This window comes from Schistocerca gregaria, chromosome 11 (assembly GCF_023897955.1).
Source record: "Schistocerca gregaria isolate iqSchGreg1 chromosome 11, iqSchGreg1.2, whole genome shotgun sequence".
In the NCBI taxonomy this organism is placed as follows: Eukaryota; Metazoa; Arthropoda; class Insecta; order Orthoptera; family Acrididae; genus Schistocerca; species Schistocerca gregaria.
The window spans coordinates 148,215,373-148,235,274 of NC_064930.1; the positions used below are offsets into that span (position 1 = coordinate 148,215,373).

Genomic DNA, 19,902 nt, shown 5'->3' on the forward strand with positions numbered 1-19,902 from the left:
TTTCCACATTTTATTAATTATTTTTGCTACTAATCACAATCATATGGCAGGGATGTGCTAGCCATACTATTATTCTTGCCAAAACTTTTTACATCAAAGGACTTCCGTCAGAGGCATAAACAAAACTGCTTCTTCCCTATTCCACATTTTTTCCATGTTTTGTATATGTTTCAGTAGTGGAATAATAATAATAGAACCCTGTTCCAGCGTCAGCTTGTAATTTTTTTTCTGTTATTGCAGGCAATTTAAGACCATTTCTAATACCATTGTTTTCTAATCTGTCTTCCATTTTACATTACTTAATCAAGGAAGTTTGTTTCTGATCTCACTGATCAAATTTATGTCTTCCTTGTTCACAATGGAAGCCTCAGGTTGATAAAGTAGCGATGGGACATCTATTGTGTATAGAATTTCAAATGTGTTTCTTTAGTTGTCTTTATGTTTAATGTTCTTTTTATTGTTCCCCAGGGATCCTGTGATTTTTGTGGCTTTATTCCTTATCTCTTTATCATAATTGAAAGAAATGTCATAGCCCAAGGTAGTTAGGATAACTTACCTTGATCGATTTTTTTTGTTTTCTGTCACTCTTGTTGATCACCCCGGTTTTTCCTTGGAGTGCCATTATTTTCGTCATTCTAAAGACATTATGAAATTATAATTTGAAATTTATGAAATTATAATTTTTAAAAATTTATGAAATTATAATTTTTAAAAATTTATGAAATTATAATTTTTAAAAATTTATGAAATTATAATTTTTAAAAATTTATGAAATTATAATTTTAACCAGTGTCATTTAGTTTAAAAATATTATTTTGTAATTCTTCTTCTGAAGTGGCTATTATGGTCTGGTTATCAGCATTCAATAATGTTATTAGGATTCTGTACCACAGTCAGTGAAAACAGCACCCTTATACGATAACTTCAATCTTCTCCATCGTTCTACCCCTATGTCTGTCCAACCGACTGTCAAAAATTGTTTTTCTCTGGAATGGGTAGACACATCAGGTCACTTGGCCCTGCAGCAGATGTAAGCCTCGAAGTCAATGTAGTCGAAAGAGACGGTCATTTGTGTCACATATTTCGTTAAATATGAACTCGTTCATCTGCCATTGGACTAGAATCATGAAATTTGACAAGCAGTAAGTTTTCACAGTATAAAAAAAGAAAAAGAAATGCAAATTGCTTAACTTGTCACAATAGCGCACAAAAATTAAAATGGCATCGTCCATCCATCGAAGGCATAAAAGAAAAATTGTAATGCAGTGAAACGTAAAATGCAAGTTGTAGTCATGTTTTAGAAAGTAAATAAAACATTTTATTTAATCTTCTCTCTTTCTGTGTGTATAAACTGAAGTCCCATGCTCACTTCTTTTTGTATGTCCGAGCTAATGTGAGAAATTACTGTAGAGATTTTGATAAATTCTTAAATTTCCCAAGACTGATACCTTGCCAGTATCAATATTGATAAAAAGGCAAAAATTGTAACTATGATATAAATGACCTATCTGTATTTATAATAGTTTGTACCAAACTTTCCAACTTGCACTTGACCAGTTTTTATATAATGGTCCTTGTCTAGTTTTATTCTTTGTTAAACAGTGGAAAATCCAGGATGGAATGTAACAATTGTTTTACCATATTTACTCGAATCTAAGCCCCACTTTTTTCTCGGTTTTTGTAATCCAAAAAACCGCCTGCGGCTTAGAATCGAGTGCAAAGCAAGCGGAAATTCTGAAAAAAGTTGGTGGGTGCCACCACAACTTACTTCTGCCGTCGATTATATGTAGCGCTACACAGGCATGCTTTGTAGGCACAAAGATAAATACTGGCACCAAAACCTCTGCGTCAGTAAATAAATATTAAAAAAAGTGGAAGACGAGCTATTTTCTCCCCCCCCCCCCCCCCCCCCCCCCCCCGAGTTTCGACCACTGCATTTTCATATATTATCCAACGAAGTAAATAGAAATTCCGTATTGTTCATCTTCGAATGTAGCAGCATTTCAATGTACTACAAAAATCCGACTGGCAAGACTGTTTGGGATGTTTATCAATATGGCCAACTCTACGCTCTGAATTTTTTCCTATCTGTGAGGAGATGTTTGCTAATAGGCACTTTTATAAATTGTGAATCACATGCAGTTTTCTCGTCGCCATAAGAGGAATAAGCATATAAACATTTTGCCATGCATTGTTTCATGTTTGCTGCTATCTCATTTAAATCCTGTCTGCCTAATAAACTACGAAATTAGAGTGAGCCAACAGCAAACGCGGTAGAATATACATATTGTGTCATGTTTATATTCGTATTATTCTTATGCCTAATAGTGATACAGTCAGAAATGAAGCACGGCAATTGACTAGATTCTTAAATCTAAGATGACTCTAATTTCTGTGTATAATGTAATGTACTAAAGAGGCGCCTGCACAGATTTTCAAACGGAGAAAAATTTTCGCTAAACTCTCGTTCAGAACATCTTCTATCATGCGCAGTCTATTATTTGGTTCTTGTTGATCATTATCAAAGAAAGCAGCAGTGTAAGACAGCAACAAATAGCAGTATCTTGCCATTGTGTCGATAATGAGACGATTCCTCTCTTTTTTTGTTTTTAATTGTAGCACGCACAAAAGCAAGCCATGCTGCGAGCGGTCACAGGCCGTAAACACGCACTATCAGAATGCGACAAACTATGCATGACACAGTACAGTAATGCATTTTCAGTGACGTAAGCACCTATAGCAAAGAAAACTGCGCTTATCAGATCAAAGAAAAATAAGCAATCAATTCAAACCAGACGAAGCACGTAGAAAAGAAAGGGTACCCGTATAAATACGGACAGAGCGCCTGACGCATAGCAATGGCTACCTGATGAAGCGTAACTGCTAAGCTTACGACTCTAACCAAACTACTGTAGCTGTATCGTCACTCATTCGACCTAAATTGTGTCTCATATTACAATGGGCAAACTTTGTTTCGATTTGGAGATGTGGCCTATAACTTTTCTCCCCCCCCCCTTGAATTTTGAGTCTCAGATTTCAGGTGCGGCTTAGATTCGAATAAATACGGTATTCCTTACATGTTTTTTTGTTCTCATATTCTCTTTTTTTTTACAGGGTTTATATCCCCCTGAATATCCATGAAAAATGTGGAAATTTTTTCATCTGGGAAAAATTCAGGAATTTTTTAGAACTGAAGGAATTTTTTATTGTTTTAGTTTTGCTTTATATTTTTGTAATTTTGATAGGTAAGAACTGATACTCTTAACAAAGAATTTTACTTCATCCCGCTACTGCAGAATATGCTGTGGCAATGAAACATAAACAAGAGAGTAACATCAAAATAAAATTTCAGTTGCAAAGAAAATGCACCATTTACTACAACAACAAAAACAAAGCGCACACACAAGCATCTGCTGATGACAAAATGTGCGAACGGCTTTAGGATTTAGACTATGCAGTACTTTGTAGCAACAAACTGCTTTTATTGTGTGTGATGTCACAACTGTTTACATCTCTAGCAGGTCACGGGAAAATATTACAAATGGGGGTTTGCGAAGTGCTACTTTCAAAGTAAATTTACTTTTATGCAAGGCGAATTATGTTATTTGTGAGAACTTGCAATTAATTTCTTAAATCATGGATTGTTTGACTCTCACTCAAAACTTACAAGTAACCCTTTGAGGACCAACTACATAGAAAAATTTGGGACTCGGAACACCAGCCACTTAAGGCATTATTTGAAATTTTAGTGGCACATTCATGTTTGTTCTATCTTAAAGGTTAACACAAACCAAAAAAAGATAAATGTTACATGTGAAAGCTTACCTTTTCTTGCACCTCTAATGTGTGTATATTAATTTAAAGTGTTAATTTTTCCTATTTGTGTGTTCGTGCTACTAAACTGTGATGTCACTACTGGCTGACTACGTCACATGTCCTATGCTCTGAATATCTGCTGTTATCGGCTGGCAAGATCATGTGATGTGAACAACATTTGGCTGTCAAAAGCGCATCGTGCTGTGCAATCTCGATTTCAGTGCTTCAAATGCTACTATGTTGTATTTGGTGGAATTTGTATTTTTTTTTTAATACTTTTTATGCAGTGTACATGTTGCTGCACATCATAGATCTTCCCAAAATGCAGTATTTTTTTGGTGTATTTTGTTTCCAGTAGTGCCGGGAAATTTTACACTGGTGTATAAAACTGTAAACATTCAAAGGGTTGGGAAATTTTACAACTGTAGGGAATTTATATTTTCACTTAACATGGAAAAAGGTGTATTATTGTCACTCAGGAAAAAGTGTATTTTTAATTGGGAAATCCAGATTTAAACATTCCCCTTCCCCGCAACCTTATTTCACTTCCCTGTTAGTTATAATTTCATTATTACTTATTTTGTGTTTAAGAATTAATGATGCAAAAAAAAAACCACACATAATATGTGAAGTAATTTTTAATAAATATCATATGAATGTAAATCCAGTTTATATTTGCATTTTATATTGATACATGTGAGAACATTATGTAAGTAATATTCAGCTCATAAATACAGGTATAAAAAAAGTACATGAAGTTTTAATGGCTCATTTTGTATGCTGTGTGAACAAAAAGTAATGGGAATTTTAGTTTTTTTAAAGAATCCTTATTTATTCATCATTATCATCATCATTTTCTACTACTTTTTCTCCTTCATATCAATTCCCCTCATATATCACACACTTGCAGCAGCCCTTTTTCCAAACTTGGAAGCAGTTCTAGAATACACTTTTTGTTGTGGTATTCAGCTCATTCGGTATTCTGTTTTTATTTCATCATCAATGGCAAAATTAGTTGATATTAGACAGATTTCAGAACAAACATTGCATGTTTTGTGTCCAAAACATCTGAAAAAATTACTCAGAATGTTCCGAAGCACGTGCTGACATCGTCAGCAACCTCTCCGACGGTGATTCGGCAATTTTCCACGACCATTTTCTGTACTCCTTCCACACCGTTGCGGTAGCTGGAGGGGTAGGACGTCTAGTGCGGTCACTATCTTCGACGTCTTATCGACCCTCTGTGGAACGTTTATTCCACTTTTCGAGCAAAATTTAATGGAAATTCTTCGATCCGTCTTTTTCGAAAGAAAAAAATTCACTGAGCTTTCGAAAACACGTACAACTTTTTCGACTGTAGACAGAAAACTAAATATTCGAAACAGCTGAAAATGCAAATGTGTGTCGAACGTGTTTCAAGAACATAAAAAATAAGAAAAATTGAAAATATAATGTCCAAAAAATTAAATTCCCATTACTTTCTGATCCCATCTCGTATATTACGAGTAAATGTTTTTTTGTGTCACCTGGCAGGTGAGGGCGGAGCTGGAGCTGGAGCGCCAGCGCGCCGTGCGGCAGCTGGAGGAGAAGCACGCCGAGGAGCTGCGCGCTCTGGAGGCGCGCCACAAGCAGCAGGTGTCGGAGGTGAAGCGCAAGCAGTGGGTGAGTCTCACCACTAGAGGCTGGAAACCGGGCGAGAGCGAGCCCGGTGTTGAGGGTCGCGTGCGTCGGCACTGTGACGAGTGTGAGAGCGGCACCGTTGCGGTCGCTTCGCACTCGCCAATTCTTTTCGTCTTACTACAGTGTGCCGTAGCTCACGGCCGTGATGAGCCGAGGGAGGCGAGTGCACGACTTCCCCGTCACGAAGTGACGAGGCGAAAAGGTAGAGTGTTGGGAATAGGTGGCCTCTGACGGGGTTGTGTATTGACAGATTGTGGAGGATACGACATGAAAACTAAGGGTCCGGTACATTCAATTGCAGGTTTGCTCCATCACAGGAATGCCTAATGTCCGGAAACATTTGGATGCCATAGTCCGCACTTTAGATGGAGAACGAACAAAGTTCGTCCGATGCAGTCATAATGGTTATATTCTTGTTGTGATATATATCGAAGAGGGCTGTAAATTTATTAAACAATAATATACCCAAGGTTGCTTCATCAGGAAAGAGGGAAAGACAAAAAGATGTGGGTTTTAAGGGAGTGTGTGTTATATATATAAAGAAACTTCCACATGGGAAAAATATATTAAAAACAAAGATTCCAAGACTTACCAAGCGGGAAAGCACCGGCAGACAGGCACAATGAACAAAACACACACACACACACACACACACACACACACACACACACACACACACAGAATTACTAGCTTTAGCAACCGATGGTTGCTTCTTCAGGAAAGAGGGAAGGAGAGGGAAAGACGAAAGGATGTGGGTTTTAAGGGAGAGGGTAAGGAGTCATTCCAATCCCGGGAGCGGAAAGACTTCCCTTAGGGGGGAAAAAAGAACAGGTGTAAACTTGCGCGCGCACACACACACACACATATCCATCCGCACATACACAGACACAAGCAGACGTCCTTTCGTCTTTCCCTCTCCTTCCCTCTTTCCTGATGAAGCAACCGTGTGTTGCGAAAGCTTAAGTTTGCTGTGTGTGTGTGTGTGTGTGTGTGTGTGTGTGTGTGTGTGTTTGTGTGTTTGTGTGTTTGTGTGTGTGTGTGTTTGTGTGTGTGTGTGTGTGTGTGTGTGTGTGTGTGTGTGTGTGTGTGTGTGTGTGTGTTGTGTTTGTGTTTGTTAGTGTCTCTATCAACATACCAACGCTTCCGTTTGGTAAGTTACATCATCTTTGAAAACCCTGTGGAAAGAGAACCACTGCTCAGAATGACGGCAAATTTGAATGGCATATTATTGCCACAAGGGGAAACGAAGTGGGGCGGGGAGGAAACAAAAATTTTGCCAATAGATGGCACTGTAAATGTGTTAATGTAAATGGGATCAGCTACAAATGAAAACGAAATCGCAATACGATAGCTGAGGTTTAAGTTGCACATTACACCATTCGTACTGTTTGGCGTGCTCGGCTGTATAGGTTTCAGCAGTCGACAGTTGTGGGCCCACTACAGCAAGACTGTACCACATCGGAGGCGAAAAATCGGTTTTCAATAATTAACTGTCCTGAGGTCAAAAAACACACGAAAAGCAAAATGACATCAGTTTTTTAATTGTCCTGGACAAAACTTGCACGAAAAGCTAAATGATATCGAATTTTAATTGTCCTACGGCCAAGAACTGCACAAGAAGCAAAGTGGCATTTCTTTTCTAATTGGCGTGAGGCTTTTTCAGGACACAGTCCACTGTTTTCTGCCACAAGTTGAAATTGAGAAACAGTGTGTTCCCCAGTGGAGTGCCTAGGTTCAGAATGTGTTTCGTAATGTGTGCCTTCAGTTCAGTGACGAATTGATACAGGGAATAGAACCCGCAGGACTCGTCTGCTCGAAGCAATACGGCCCTGTGATAAACGCTGCCGTGAACCCGCACCTCACAGCCGTCTTTGCAATGAAGTGGTACTGGTTGATGTGCGTGTGGATTTCCTGTTGCCCGTATCCTGCAATTATCTCTGTTGGCAGGTCCTCAGAGATGGAAATGGACTTAATCTGACCACATTGTGTTCCGTGCAACTCCGGAGTGAACGTCTGTCTTGCTGGCAGGTCGGCAGGAAGCAACTCCTGAACACGGACGATTTTCTGTGTGTAGCGACACCGTACGTTTAGTTAGGCACCGTGCTCGCAGGCATTCTGACATTTGAGCAGTTCTGCTTGTTCACACATTACCACTCGGCCGCTCCTGCAGTGCTGTGGCCACATCTTAGACAGATGTCAGATTAACTCCTTCCCTCCATCAACCACACGGCACTGCACTTCAAAACACCATGTGTTTTCGAACTTTGTAATCCAGACCCTTAGCAGACACTGCGCCAACATCTTTCTTCATACTCGTGAGTGTCCAGACCTTCTGCAGGGCTACTGGCACACAGTTGCTGATCTTGTAAAAGAATTTTACTGCGTCAGTAATACGCTGTTCAAATTTGACATCATTCTGAGATTCTGAGCAGTAGTTCCCCTTTTAGTGTTTCGGAACTGGAAATTTAATTATGGATACCTGATAAACACACAACTACATAGCTCGGAACTTAAATAGTGGCAACACTGCTGTGGAGACACTGTGCAATGGAATCTACTATTGTCGCTGGTAGCACACGTTGTTGACATACCTACCTCACCTCCGTCACACATCACCGGCACGCATGTGATCGAAGGAAACACAGTCACTTGCGAGTGAGCGGTCTTGCGTAACGGTGTCTCTATGTTTTCGAAATAGGAACGACGGAGTTGGATCGAGACTGAGTGTGCCAGAGGTCGTACAGCACGACAGTGTCATAGAGGTCTTAAAGAGGTGCGCGGGGAATCGGCATTGCCGTACAGAATAGTGACACGTCAGGTAAACGCCTTCGACGAAGGTTGGCAAACTGTGGCAGATGTGCAACGGGCGGGTCGTCCTAGCATCTCCGAAGTAGTAGTGCATGCTGTTTCCGCATTAGCGGATGGTGATTGACATTGTAAGATTCGTGAGCTCGCCCACAAAAGCATATTTGCATGTAAGACTTAGCTTCACATCCTGAAGGAACGCCTGGGGGTGTGAAAAATTGCATCGCGATGGGTTTCGCATGAATTGACAGAAATGCAGAAATCAATGTGAAATTTCTTGGCAGATTAAAACTGTGTGCCCGACCGAGACTCGTGCTCGGGACCTTTGCCTTTCGCGGGCAAGTGCTCTACCATCTGAGCTACCGAATCGCGCCTCACGCCCCGTCCGCACAGCTTTACTTCTGCCAGTACCTCGTCTCCTACCTTCCAAACTTTACAGAAGCTCTCCTGTGAACCTTGCAGAACTGGCACTCGTGAAAGAAAGGATATTGCGGAGACATGGCTTAGCCACAGCCTGGGGGATGTATCCAGAATGAGATTTGCACTCTGCAGCGGAGTGTGCACTGATGTGAAACTTCCTGGCAGATTAAAACAGTGTGCCCGACCGAGACACGGCGTGAGTCGTGCTTAGGTGGCTCAGATGGTAGAGCCCTTGCCCGCGAAAGGCAAAGGTCCCGAGTTCGAGTCTCGGTAGGGCACACAATTTTAATCTGCCAGGAAGTTTCACATCGGCGCACACTCCGCTGCAGAGTGAAAATCTCATTCCAGAAATGGATGCATTCCGATGCTGCTCACACACACACTTGGAGCGCTACGAGAGTGAAGGAGAGGCTTTCTTATGCCATTTCGTAACACTGGATGACACACAGGCCACATCGTACAAGCCAAAACCGAAAGACCAGTCCAATGAATGGCATCATTATGGGTTGCTGTGAAAGTCGAAAGTGCGTCAGAGCCCCAGTATGGTGAAAGTTACGGTGGTTCTCCGTACGACTCTGATGGTGTTAGCCTAACGCATTACGTTCCTCCACAGCAGACCGTCAGTATATAGTATTACTGATCGTTTTTGGAGCATCACCTGCGACCAGCTTTGCGAAAGAAGCGGTGACACTTTCTGCGCAACCCACCCATCATTTTGCACGACTATGCGCAGGCGCATACAGCGCGAGCTGTGGTTGCTCTGTTCGGTCAATGGGACTGAGCATTCGTTTCAGAACTGTTCCAGAGATTCGACAGGCAGTAGACCGTTTCATTTGCATCATCAACAGAACAGCCTCTGCCAATGTTACACTACACCTTCAACATCGCTGGCAAGGGGTTCTATACAACGTTGGTGACCACATGGAAGCACAGTAACAGGTGCAAACGTGTAACTCTCTTGTATTGTTTGTGAATAAGTAGTTGCCACTATTTACGTTCCAACCCTCCTATATAGATGAGTGAATGCATCTGCGAGCATGCGTGTGTGTACATTTGTTGTTGTTGTGGTCTTCAGTCCTGAGACTGGTTTGATGCAGCTCTCCATGCTACTCTATCCTGTGCAAGCTTCTTCATCTCCCAGTACCTACTGCAACCTACATCCTTCTGAATCTGCTTAGTGTATTCATCTCTTGGTCTCTCTCTACGATTTTTCTGTATCCAGAAAGGCCCGTACAGGACCTGCAACATGCACTGCCCTGGCCAGTACATTCTCCAGATCTCTCACCACCTGTAAAGTCTGGTGAATGGTGGCCGAGCAAGTGGCTCGTCGCAATACGCCAGTCAGTACTCTCAATGAACTGTGGTATCGTGTTGAAGCTGCACGGGCAGCTGTACCTGTACACGCCATCCGAGCTCTGTTTGACTCAATGCCCAGGCGTATCGAGGCCGTTATTACGGCCAGAGGTGGTTGTTCTGGGTACTGATTTCTCAGGATCTGTGCACCCAAATTGCGTGAAAATGTAGTCACACGTCAGTTCTAGTATAATATATTTGTTCAATGAATACTCTATTATCACCTACATTTCTTTTTGGTGTAGCAATTTTAATGGTCAGTAGTGTGTTTCTAGTAGCAGAAAGCAAGCAAATACCAAAAGATTGCAGTTATTCTGAACTAAAATACTTGTCGGTAGATTTTTCTCGTCCCTAGTCTGTAATGCCCACTTGTCAAGTGGAAAATGTAAATAACTAAATTATACTAAACTTCTGTGGACACGTGCGTTTACTGAGCCCCGCACTCCTGTTTCAGTGCTACAATTGCGAGAGCGAGGCCATCTACCACTGCTGCTGGAACACGGCGTACTGCAGCATCGACTGTCAGCAGCTGCACTGGCAGAAGGAGCACAAGCGCTTCTGCCGCCGCAAGCGCTAGACCGCTGCCCAGGTGCACGGCGGGCCTGACGCGTCGCCACAGACACTGCTGCAGCTGCTCCGTGTAGTGTGCTCCGGCTGCGGCCGGGCTAGCGGCGCGCTGGGGAAGGACTTGCGACCAGTGTGTGCCGACACTGTGCTCGTACAGAGTGTCGAGAAGGGAGTCCGTTTCGGCAGGCGACGTGGCGGTGCGCCACGCTCGGGAGCAGTTAGTGTTACGTAAATTTTTATTACAATATTTCCTCGTAACAGGGTGCACAGACTCTGTAGATTGTCAGAGTGACAAATTCTGCCGCATCGGCTGCCGGCGGGTGGGTTGAAGTTTCGGTTTATTTTGTTTTTGTTACTCTACATTTCGGTTAGTAGAGGGTCGGCCATACGTCACTGTCGATATAGAACTACAGTGAAAGAGCGTGTATTTTAATCATTCTGTGACTTAGGAATTGGTCAGACTTGAGTCCAAGTTTCTCAGTTTTGGTTAGTTATTTTTATTATTTGTGTACAGGTCCTGTTGGACCACAGAGTGCAGGTTTCTTTTCCCGTGTTGTCCAGCATTTCACCTTTTGGCTGAACAGTTTTGTGGTTACTTCTTCCATTGCTTCTGTCTGGGCTCTACCGAGGTCCTCTTCAGATTGTCAGAGCTGCAGTATATTCTTTAATCCACCTGTACAAGCGATATTCTACGTGGACCTTTGAAAATGTTTCTCGAAGACAGAAGGGAGGGTGCCCGTATCTCGGCAGCTGGTTTGGCGGAACGTTACCGATCTGATAGTTATTACAGCTCGTCTGAGACCGAACGACACTGTAACCGCAATTTCTTGCTAGTTTCACATATTTTGTAAACCGTTGTGCAGATTTCTTCTCGCGAAGTGGGTACGTCTTGTAAGTTATAAGTACTGCTAACAGGACGTTTTTCAATTCCACCGAGTGATTGTGTGGAGCCCAGGTGTGTCGTTATACAGACCGTTAGTCACAGCTGTACAGAAAAAATTGAAATTGTGAAATTGAATATGCTTCTTTTCTGGCCAAGGATGGTGTGGAAAATAGTAGCAGATTGTTTACAAATGACTCAGTTGTACGGGTACCAAACGAGAGAAACAGGATTTTCCTAGAGTTTTGCGGTGAGCTCGCCCTTCGCTCATTTCTGCTTTCTGTCTCCACTGTATAAGTTACGTCTGTAGTAATGTAAATAACACGGTCCCGTTTGACACAGTAGGAAATTTAAACTGCTGTCAATTAATTACCTTTATTTGTGCAGATTTAGTAAAATGGCACTTGTTACGTTCTGTGACGTACTGCTCTGAGTGAACTGATGTTGTGGTATGTCTGTTGTTGTTATGTTGAAAATGCATTCTGCACACCACCTCTTTGTACATTTTGTCTGTGTGAGTTGGAAAGATAGGAAGAGGACACTTCGGCTCCTTTGTCTGTTCACCCGTCATTCACTATTCTCCTTATAAAACTGAGACCTTTTTTTCCTTCCACACGATAGCCGACCAGCTCTACGAGCCTGCGACGTGACCCAAAGTTTCCGTACTGCAACTTTTTTTTTGTGTCTAGAACTTGCAACAGTCTTGTCACAGTACACGTGTAGGGCATTCCTTACATTTATAAATCTAGTTTCCTTGTAGCAACTCATCCTTCACTGTTTACCTATGTGAGCCAGTTGTGACTGTGTCTTGAATTTAAAACTGTGAGTGACAGTTATACATGGTCAACATGTAGCCACTGACATTTAAAGTGAAGTGTTGTTGTATTACAGGAAGATATTTTGTTTGGACAGTGGGCAAGCCCAGGTGTTTATAACAATAATTATTGTATTTCAAAAAGAAACTATAAAGTCAATAAGCAGCGTAATTTTTTTATATTAGTCAGGTGTTTTTTTTCCCCCCAAAGAACACGCACCTGTGTGTATCGATTTGTGCTCTCTCGTATAAGACACTCTCCACCGCACATCCGGGACGAGTCTGTCCCCCAGAGCAGAGGTCGGTGCATCCCGGCAAGGTGCCGTTTCGGAGGGATGCCTCGGAGGTGCGGGGGTCCAATTGAATCTGTGTAGATATTTATGTAAGTGCGAACTCGTGAATGTGTATATTTATATTTTTTGAAGCGATGTTTGAAAGGAAGAAAGGAGAAGAATTAGTGTTTGCTTAAGAGCAACAATTGTTGTTGCCCCGAGAATGTGACAATTATGTGATGGACAGTGTCACTGTTATTTTTGAAGTTCTATTTTGCTTGGCCAGACAGTGAGATTTGTGGGTGTTGTCTCCATTAGGTCAGATGATGTCGGTGCTGTTATGCCATGTGGGGCAGTTGTCCGAAATGGGTGGTACCAGATTGTGTTGTGTAGCTATAATCATCACTTCATATTATTATTATTATTATTATTATTATTATGGTGATGATGATGATAAATATAGTAGTCCTGTCAAAAAGTTTCCCTAACGAGGTTTTTCCTCCATTTTCAGTTTGTGTACTGCCTCATCATTAACATTCATCTTTCCATTCTTAAATAAACAACATGACTGTTCGTACGTGGCACGAATTTTATGATGTAATGTTAACTGCATTGAAATCCTTTGCTACTAAGAGCAGTATTACATAGCAGATTTCACATTCGGCAGTATTTTAAATTGCAGCGGTCATTTTGAAAGGCTACTGTTAGCGAATAATAAGCGACTTGCCTTTCTCACTGTTGCAGCATAACACACTTCACCAAAACAGAGGTTATTTTCTGGATATTCCTTGTTAGTAGAACATCACAGGCAGGAGAGGTAGCAGTGAACGGGTTGTGAGGTTATGGGTTATTAGTAAAAGTTGTATGAAAACTATGAAGAGGAGACAAATGGTAATTGAAATGCAAACTTGTTTCTGCCGTATATACTCATCTACTTCGCTTCCATTCTGTTGTAAACTGCTTTTTAAATGTGGTCCTGTGGTGTTTTTTCAAAGCATGTGTCATTGTTATTATTATTATTATTATTATTATTATTATTATTACTTCTTAATCTCTTTAATGATGATGATCTGGAACCATGTAACTACTTTCTTTGTCGTTTCCTATTTCCCCAGTACTCCTTCATCTTCTGTATCTTGACTTCTTAATACAGTCTTTTGCCCATATTGTTCTTTTTTCTCATATCTTCTGCCTTGAAAGCCTTCTAAATTTACTATGTTAATCTTAAAAAAAGTTTCCCACTGTTATTTGCGAACTGTGATGTTTTTTGTTGTTCTTCTCTCCTTTCTGTAATTATGCTATTGTTGTTCCTTTTTCCATAAATACATCAATATTTTGTTTCATTAGCCAGTTCTCGTTTATATGGTAGAAGTGTCCAAAAAAGTTAATTTTTGCTTTGCCATTACTTCTCATTTTCCAGCCATTTGTAATTTAAATTGCACTCATTACTTTTCTAATTATCAGTCTTTCAAGTACCTCTCTTCTTTCCTTCCTATAGTTCATCATTATCATTCGTGTGTATATGTTATTTCCATTTTATGAGGTTGTAGCATCTATTGCAAATTTTTCTAGCCCATTCTGCTGTAGTTTCTCCAAGATATTTAAATTAAATATTTCTCTTTATTTTACCTGTCTGTTTTTCTGTGTACTTTGGTGCATTTGTTGTAATTGTCATGAATTTGGCTTATTCTGTTGAAATTTTGGAATGACTCTTATTAGCTATTTTTTCCCAGAAGATTTATTTGAGAAACTGTTTCTGTCAGATTTTCTGAAAGTATTGCAAAATTGTCTGTAAAAAGATTAATTCTCTTGGTTCCATTTCTTTTTTTTCTCAGAATTATTGATCCAGTTTTGTCCTTTCTCTCTCTCTCTCTCTCTCTCTCTCTCTCTCTCTCTCTCTCTCTCTCTCCCCCCCCCCCCCCCCCCCCTTTTAGCTCCAAATTCCACATTCTTACCTTTTTTTCCTTCTAAAACACATTTACACAGTAAAGGTGATAAACTGTCTACTTGGCTAACAACAGGTTTTATTTCAAAGGGCTGAGATATTTCTCTCGTGAATTTCACTTAAGACAATTTATTTGTTGGAGTTTCACAAATTGTGTTTACTAATCTCGCTTCAACACTAGTTTCTCTAATGATTTTGTCTATTATTTCTCTGTCTACCGAATCAAATACTTTCTTGAAATAAGTAAAAGATATCATAATAGATTTGGTGGTTAACATTCCCTGGCAGATTATTGATTTTAAATTTAAAAACTCTGTTCTGTGTAATATCTTTCCTTTTGAAAGTCTTGATATTCTCCTAGTTGTTTGTCTAAAGTTCATTCAATTCTGTTCAGGAGAATTTTTGATAATATTTTATATGTCACAGGCAGAAGTGTAATTGTTGACTAGTTGCCTATCCCACTGTCTTTACGCAGCAGATTCCTTATTGCTATTTTCCACTCTTACTTCAGTGACTCAACAGTGGTAATCTTGTTAATGACACAACAATGGTAACCCTGTTAACGACACAAAGCAGCATAAGATTTCGGAATCTAAGATTTTTGTTATGATACTTTATAATCTGTTTTGCATATTCCCTATCTTCATCAGATGCATTTCTTCACCTATCTTTTTCAGGACTTTTTCATATCATGCTTTACTCGTGTACTTAGTTACTAAACAATGGGAGCTCCAGGTAGGAATATCAGTAATATAGGAACACAGATTGCTACTTATCATATAGAAGACACATTAAGTTGCAGACAGGAACGATGAAGACACTTCCATAAAATATACTTGGAAGGAGAGAGACCCTTCTTCCCTTTTTTTTTTTTTTTTTTTTTTTTTTAGCCACAAAATCGATTTTTGGTCACTAAGTGACCATCCTCAGTGCTGTAATATACAATTGAAATTGGTAGGCACTGGTGTCAACAAGCTTAGAGCGATCACATGAGTTTATGTGATTGTTCTAAGCTTGTCGACACCAGTGCCTACCAATTTAAATTGTATATTATAGCACTGGGGATGGTCACTTAGTGACCAAAAATCGATTTTGCGGTTAATAAAACAAAAAAATACGACCATGCTGTCTCTCCTTCCAAGTATATCCATTATCTGGTCGTGGTGTACAGGACGCTCCATGGAGTCTCCAATCAACTTCCATAAAATTAACACACACGTTCACTGTTGGTGCTTCCACATATCGGATAATTGTCAGGCAGGGCATTCGACATTTTCTGAACCTGCAGCAAGGAGATTTTCTAAAAAAAGAAATACGAGAAAAAATGTAACACAATTTCTTTTGTAGTGAGTCGAGGCATAAGTAGTTGTTTTGGACATAGAGTTTAGCTGTCATTTTAGGAGTAGTAGAGGGTAGTCACTTATGAAAATATTGTATGTCGGTCATTGTACCTATGATTAGAGATAGAGAAATATTTATATTTCCCATAGCAGTTTGTGCACAGATTTTGAAAAATTAAAAAAAGGAAAAAAAGGAGTGTGTGTGTGTGTGTGTGTGTGTGTGTGTGTGTGTGTGTGTGTGTGTGTGTGTGTGTCAGAGGCAGGGAAGGAATTTGTTATGAAATTTATAGACTCGGGTGCACACGATATTGCTGCTTGTTAATTTTTGACTCGTAATTGCGGCATCATTCACTTCGTGACCCGGTGGAAGTACGGTTTCAGCGGTGTTCTTTTCTGACACCTGAGCTCTTTCAGGAATGCTTGATAATCAAACAACAGTAATGAACACACCTGTAAGAGTTTCCATGGTTAGTGTTTGGGAAAATGTCACGGTATTGTGAGTTCTTGCTGTACTCCCTACTGTGATATCGAGTGTTCTGCCTGTCTCCGGCTCTTTCCATGCAACTGTGCTCTCTGGGCCAGTCACGTTTTTCTTTTTCTTTTTGTCCCTGTCCTCATCTTTTTGTTCGGGAAAAACCTGCTAATTTCCCATGTGGAGACTGCTGTAGGTACTACTATGGAGTGCCAAGAAAAAAGATAGACAAGACCTAAGAGAGATTTTATATGAATTAGGAACTATTAAATGGTGAAACGAATGCCAAAATACAGAAAAAATAACTGTGGACAACTGAAGTAAAAAAAGCCATATTTTGTGCACAAAATACTGATATTTTCCTGCACCTGTCATTGGTCAGAGGCAACTATACTAGTTTTTAAACTAGTTGTAGTTGATATTAAAACAATGTAGGTATTTATGTCATATCTTTGTCTACCGAGAATGCTCTCTAGGTTATTTTGCTATAGTGATTTCTCGGTTAAATGTTTATGAACTGTAGGTGTGAATAAAATAATATTCGTATGTGTGAATTTACTTTCGATGCTGCATGTGCTCTTTTATGTGCTCTTTTAATTTAATATTGAAGAACAAAATTCATCCCCAAGCTTAGAATTTGTCGTAATCTAGTTTCAATGTATTTTCATTTTCTATTGGTGCCGCAGATAACATTCTGTATATTAGTGTCTTAAAGAGTGTACTTGCATGTAGATCATCTTAGTCTAAAACAAGAATTAGAGTTTTAAAAAAATATTGGCAAGGCAAATTAATTTTCTCTGTTCTTCGACAATTGCTCCAATTAACTGTCTTCTCTTCAACCTGAGGTCGTTTCCGGTATTAAAAAAATGTAAGTTATTGTAATTGATGACGGTCAGATACACAGTACTTCATAAGGAAGTGCATTACATAAATTGAAATAGTAGCATTGTTTCTAGCAGGTACACTTTTTTAAATAAATATTCACAACTCCATTATATTCATTTTGAAATGTAATCTCTTTCCACCAATTTAATTTCTTCAGCAAATATATGTGATGTTATGCCACACACATCAAATATAAGACATTATACGATTGTAGGTTGTTCGTGGCTGAAGACGACAAGTGACTTACTTGAAGCTGAAATCCAGATATTCCTTTTCCCCATATCAACAAAATTATTACATCATCAGATGTAGCAAAGAACATCCACAGTGATGACGGCTTATTGCTCCGGGGCACGACTGTCGGTGATGTGACGGTGATATCTGGTTGTCTGCGTGCCGGACCCCGGGCAGAAGGCCTGCTTCCACTTGTGTACTAAACAATAAAGACAGGCATATTTATTAGTACAAATTGATGTTTGATGTTTGTAGAATGAATAATGTGTTCCGTACATCGTGAATGGGTCTCTGAAACCAGACACGCAGCAGTAATCTCAATATATGTCAGCACAACACGCACTTCGTTTTTTGCCGTACAAGTGACATTGCACACTGCGTACCGTATCCTGGAAACCTGCTGCTCCTCTGTGACAGTGTGGAAAGCATTACTGTGTCTTTAGTTGTCCGTTCTTCTATCCTCTGTATTTTGACTTGTTGCTCGGCACGTCAAAATGCCGTCTTTCACTGTTGGTAGTTGACCGTTATCGTCTGTTTGGACGTTTGCTCCGGCTGAGTCGGTAGCACTGCCGTAGTTTTTGAAAGAAATCTATTTCGCAAAGTAATAAGTTGTCCACTGCACGTATTAGTGAGTATTATTGGTTCGGATTGTAAAATTGGTGTTATTTGTTGGTTATGAGAAGATTTCCTGTCTTTGTACATGCTGTTTACTTTTTGAAGCTCTACTAACAACTAAGCTTTCAGGATTGTTACCTAAATTCACATGGATACAATTCGTATATTTACCATTGAACAGTGTCAATGTCCTGTAGTATTAAATACCAATGACCAATACATGTGTGACAGTCACATGACCCCAGTAGCTGTAAGTTTGTCACTGTAATGTGAAATGCGTTTATGTGAAACCCACTGATCAGAACACACAGAAATACAATTGAGTCTCACAAATTTAACACACAGTTACAGAAATAAATATATCTGTTGACAGATTTTATACTTTTGCCATAATACGGTGGGGAACTTTGCATCAGTCACCTTACAGCAAGAAGCTGTTTGTGGAGAGTGACCCGAAAGACTCACCTCTGTACGAGGTGTTTGGTATGTCGTCTTTCCCATTCTGTGTGTGATTTGCTTCCATTTGGTCCTCTGTTTGACTTGTTCCTTTTTCAGCTAAAATATCTTTCAGTTCTTGTCTTGTTATTTCTCTGGCAGTTTCCAGTTATTTCACCTCATTGTTACAACTGTAGATGCTGAATGTTAATGTCCAATGTTCACACGAGAAGGAAGTAGCAGTTTTGCTTTCCCCTTATGCCTGAAGTGGAAAATGTGTCATAACAGACTTAAAAATCTGTCCATACATTTTGCGACAGTTTCTGCCTCTCTCGTACGAGTTTCAGCTCACGAGAAAGTGGCGGATGTCTGTGACCGTACTGCCCTCTGATCTGCCGTTAATTAGTACGCGAGTCGACACAGTTCTGTCCTCGGTTAATCTCCGGCTACTAAATTTGTCTGCCCTAATCTTTATGTAGACTATCCTTTCTCCCATTACGAGGCAGGCAGAGTAGAGGTTTTTGTGTGTCGTTTTCTCGTGCGATTCATTCTAGAACTCGCACTCGACTCGAGTGAAAGGGTAAAGCTTGCGATCTTAGCACCTGTATCTGATATGTATATATGCACAGTGTTGAATATTGTTGAAATGTTGTAGTGAACTAGTTCCTTCTATGATTTCAGTGGAAAATTTACTTGCATTAGGTGTTTCCATTTGTTAATCATTTATATACTGAATTGTTAGATTATGTTGTACTGAATAAGGAAAAAGATAGCAGCCATGGCTAATGATTCTTTATGAACATGATGTGCTAGTTGTTTTGTGCATTTGGTTTTCAGCAGTGTGTATTGGTGTGCCCCAAATTTCTGATTCCATAAATATTTGTACTGTATATCTTTTTCTTTTTTGTAATCACACTACCTGGCATGTAACAAACGAATCAATAAAGAGCTATTTGTGTGTTAAATAGACTTATTGTTGTACCACTGCTCTCCTCTTTTCCTCTTTCCAACCTTTGTATTCTGGAGTACCACCCACTGCAGTTAGATACTCCCGATCTATCACACTTTGTAGCTGGTTTCAGTCATCAGAGCCCGAACTGTTTGCAGTTGCTAAACTGCCACAACAATTGGGCAGTTCTCTTCCAATTTCTTATCTAGCATTCTTTCTTAATGTGTTTGGATCACAAATCATGGAAGTGGTACTTTTATTTCCTATTTAATCACAAATGATGACCACACACGTGCGCACGCATGCACACACAGTGGATGCATATTAATGTGCTGTGTTGAAGGTAACAGGTTCAAATCTCATTAAATGCAGCAAAATAATTTTTTGTTTCTAAATATAATCGAAAGACTTTCATTATTA

The 19,902-nt window shown here is 40.0% G+C and overlaps 1 protein-coding gene across 4 annotated transcripts in view; it reads left to right on the forward strand.

Moving 5' to 3' along the window:
- LOC126294984 (zinc finger MYND domain-containing protein 11-like) overlaps window positions 1-14,516 on the forward strand; it is a 212,027-nt gene extending 197,511 nt beyond the window's left edge. For all 4 annotated transcript variants that reach the window (XM_049987219.1, XM_049987217.1, XM_049987218.1 and 1 more), the window contains 2 exons: window positions 5,350-5,478; window positions 10,529-14,516. In XM_049987219.1, the coding sequence (XP_049843176.1) occupies window positions 5,350-5,478; window positions 10,529-10,651 (252 nt within the window). In that variant the 3' untranslated portion in view covers window positions 10,652-14,516. The remainder of the gene's footprint in view (window positions 1-5,349; window positions 5,479-10,528) is intronic.
- The last annotated feature ends 5,386 nt before the right edge of the window (window positions 14,517-19,902 follow it).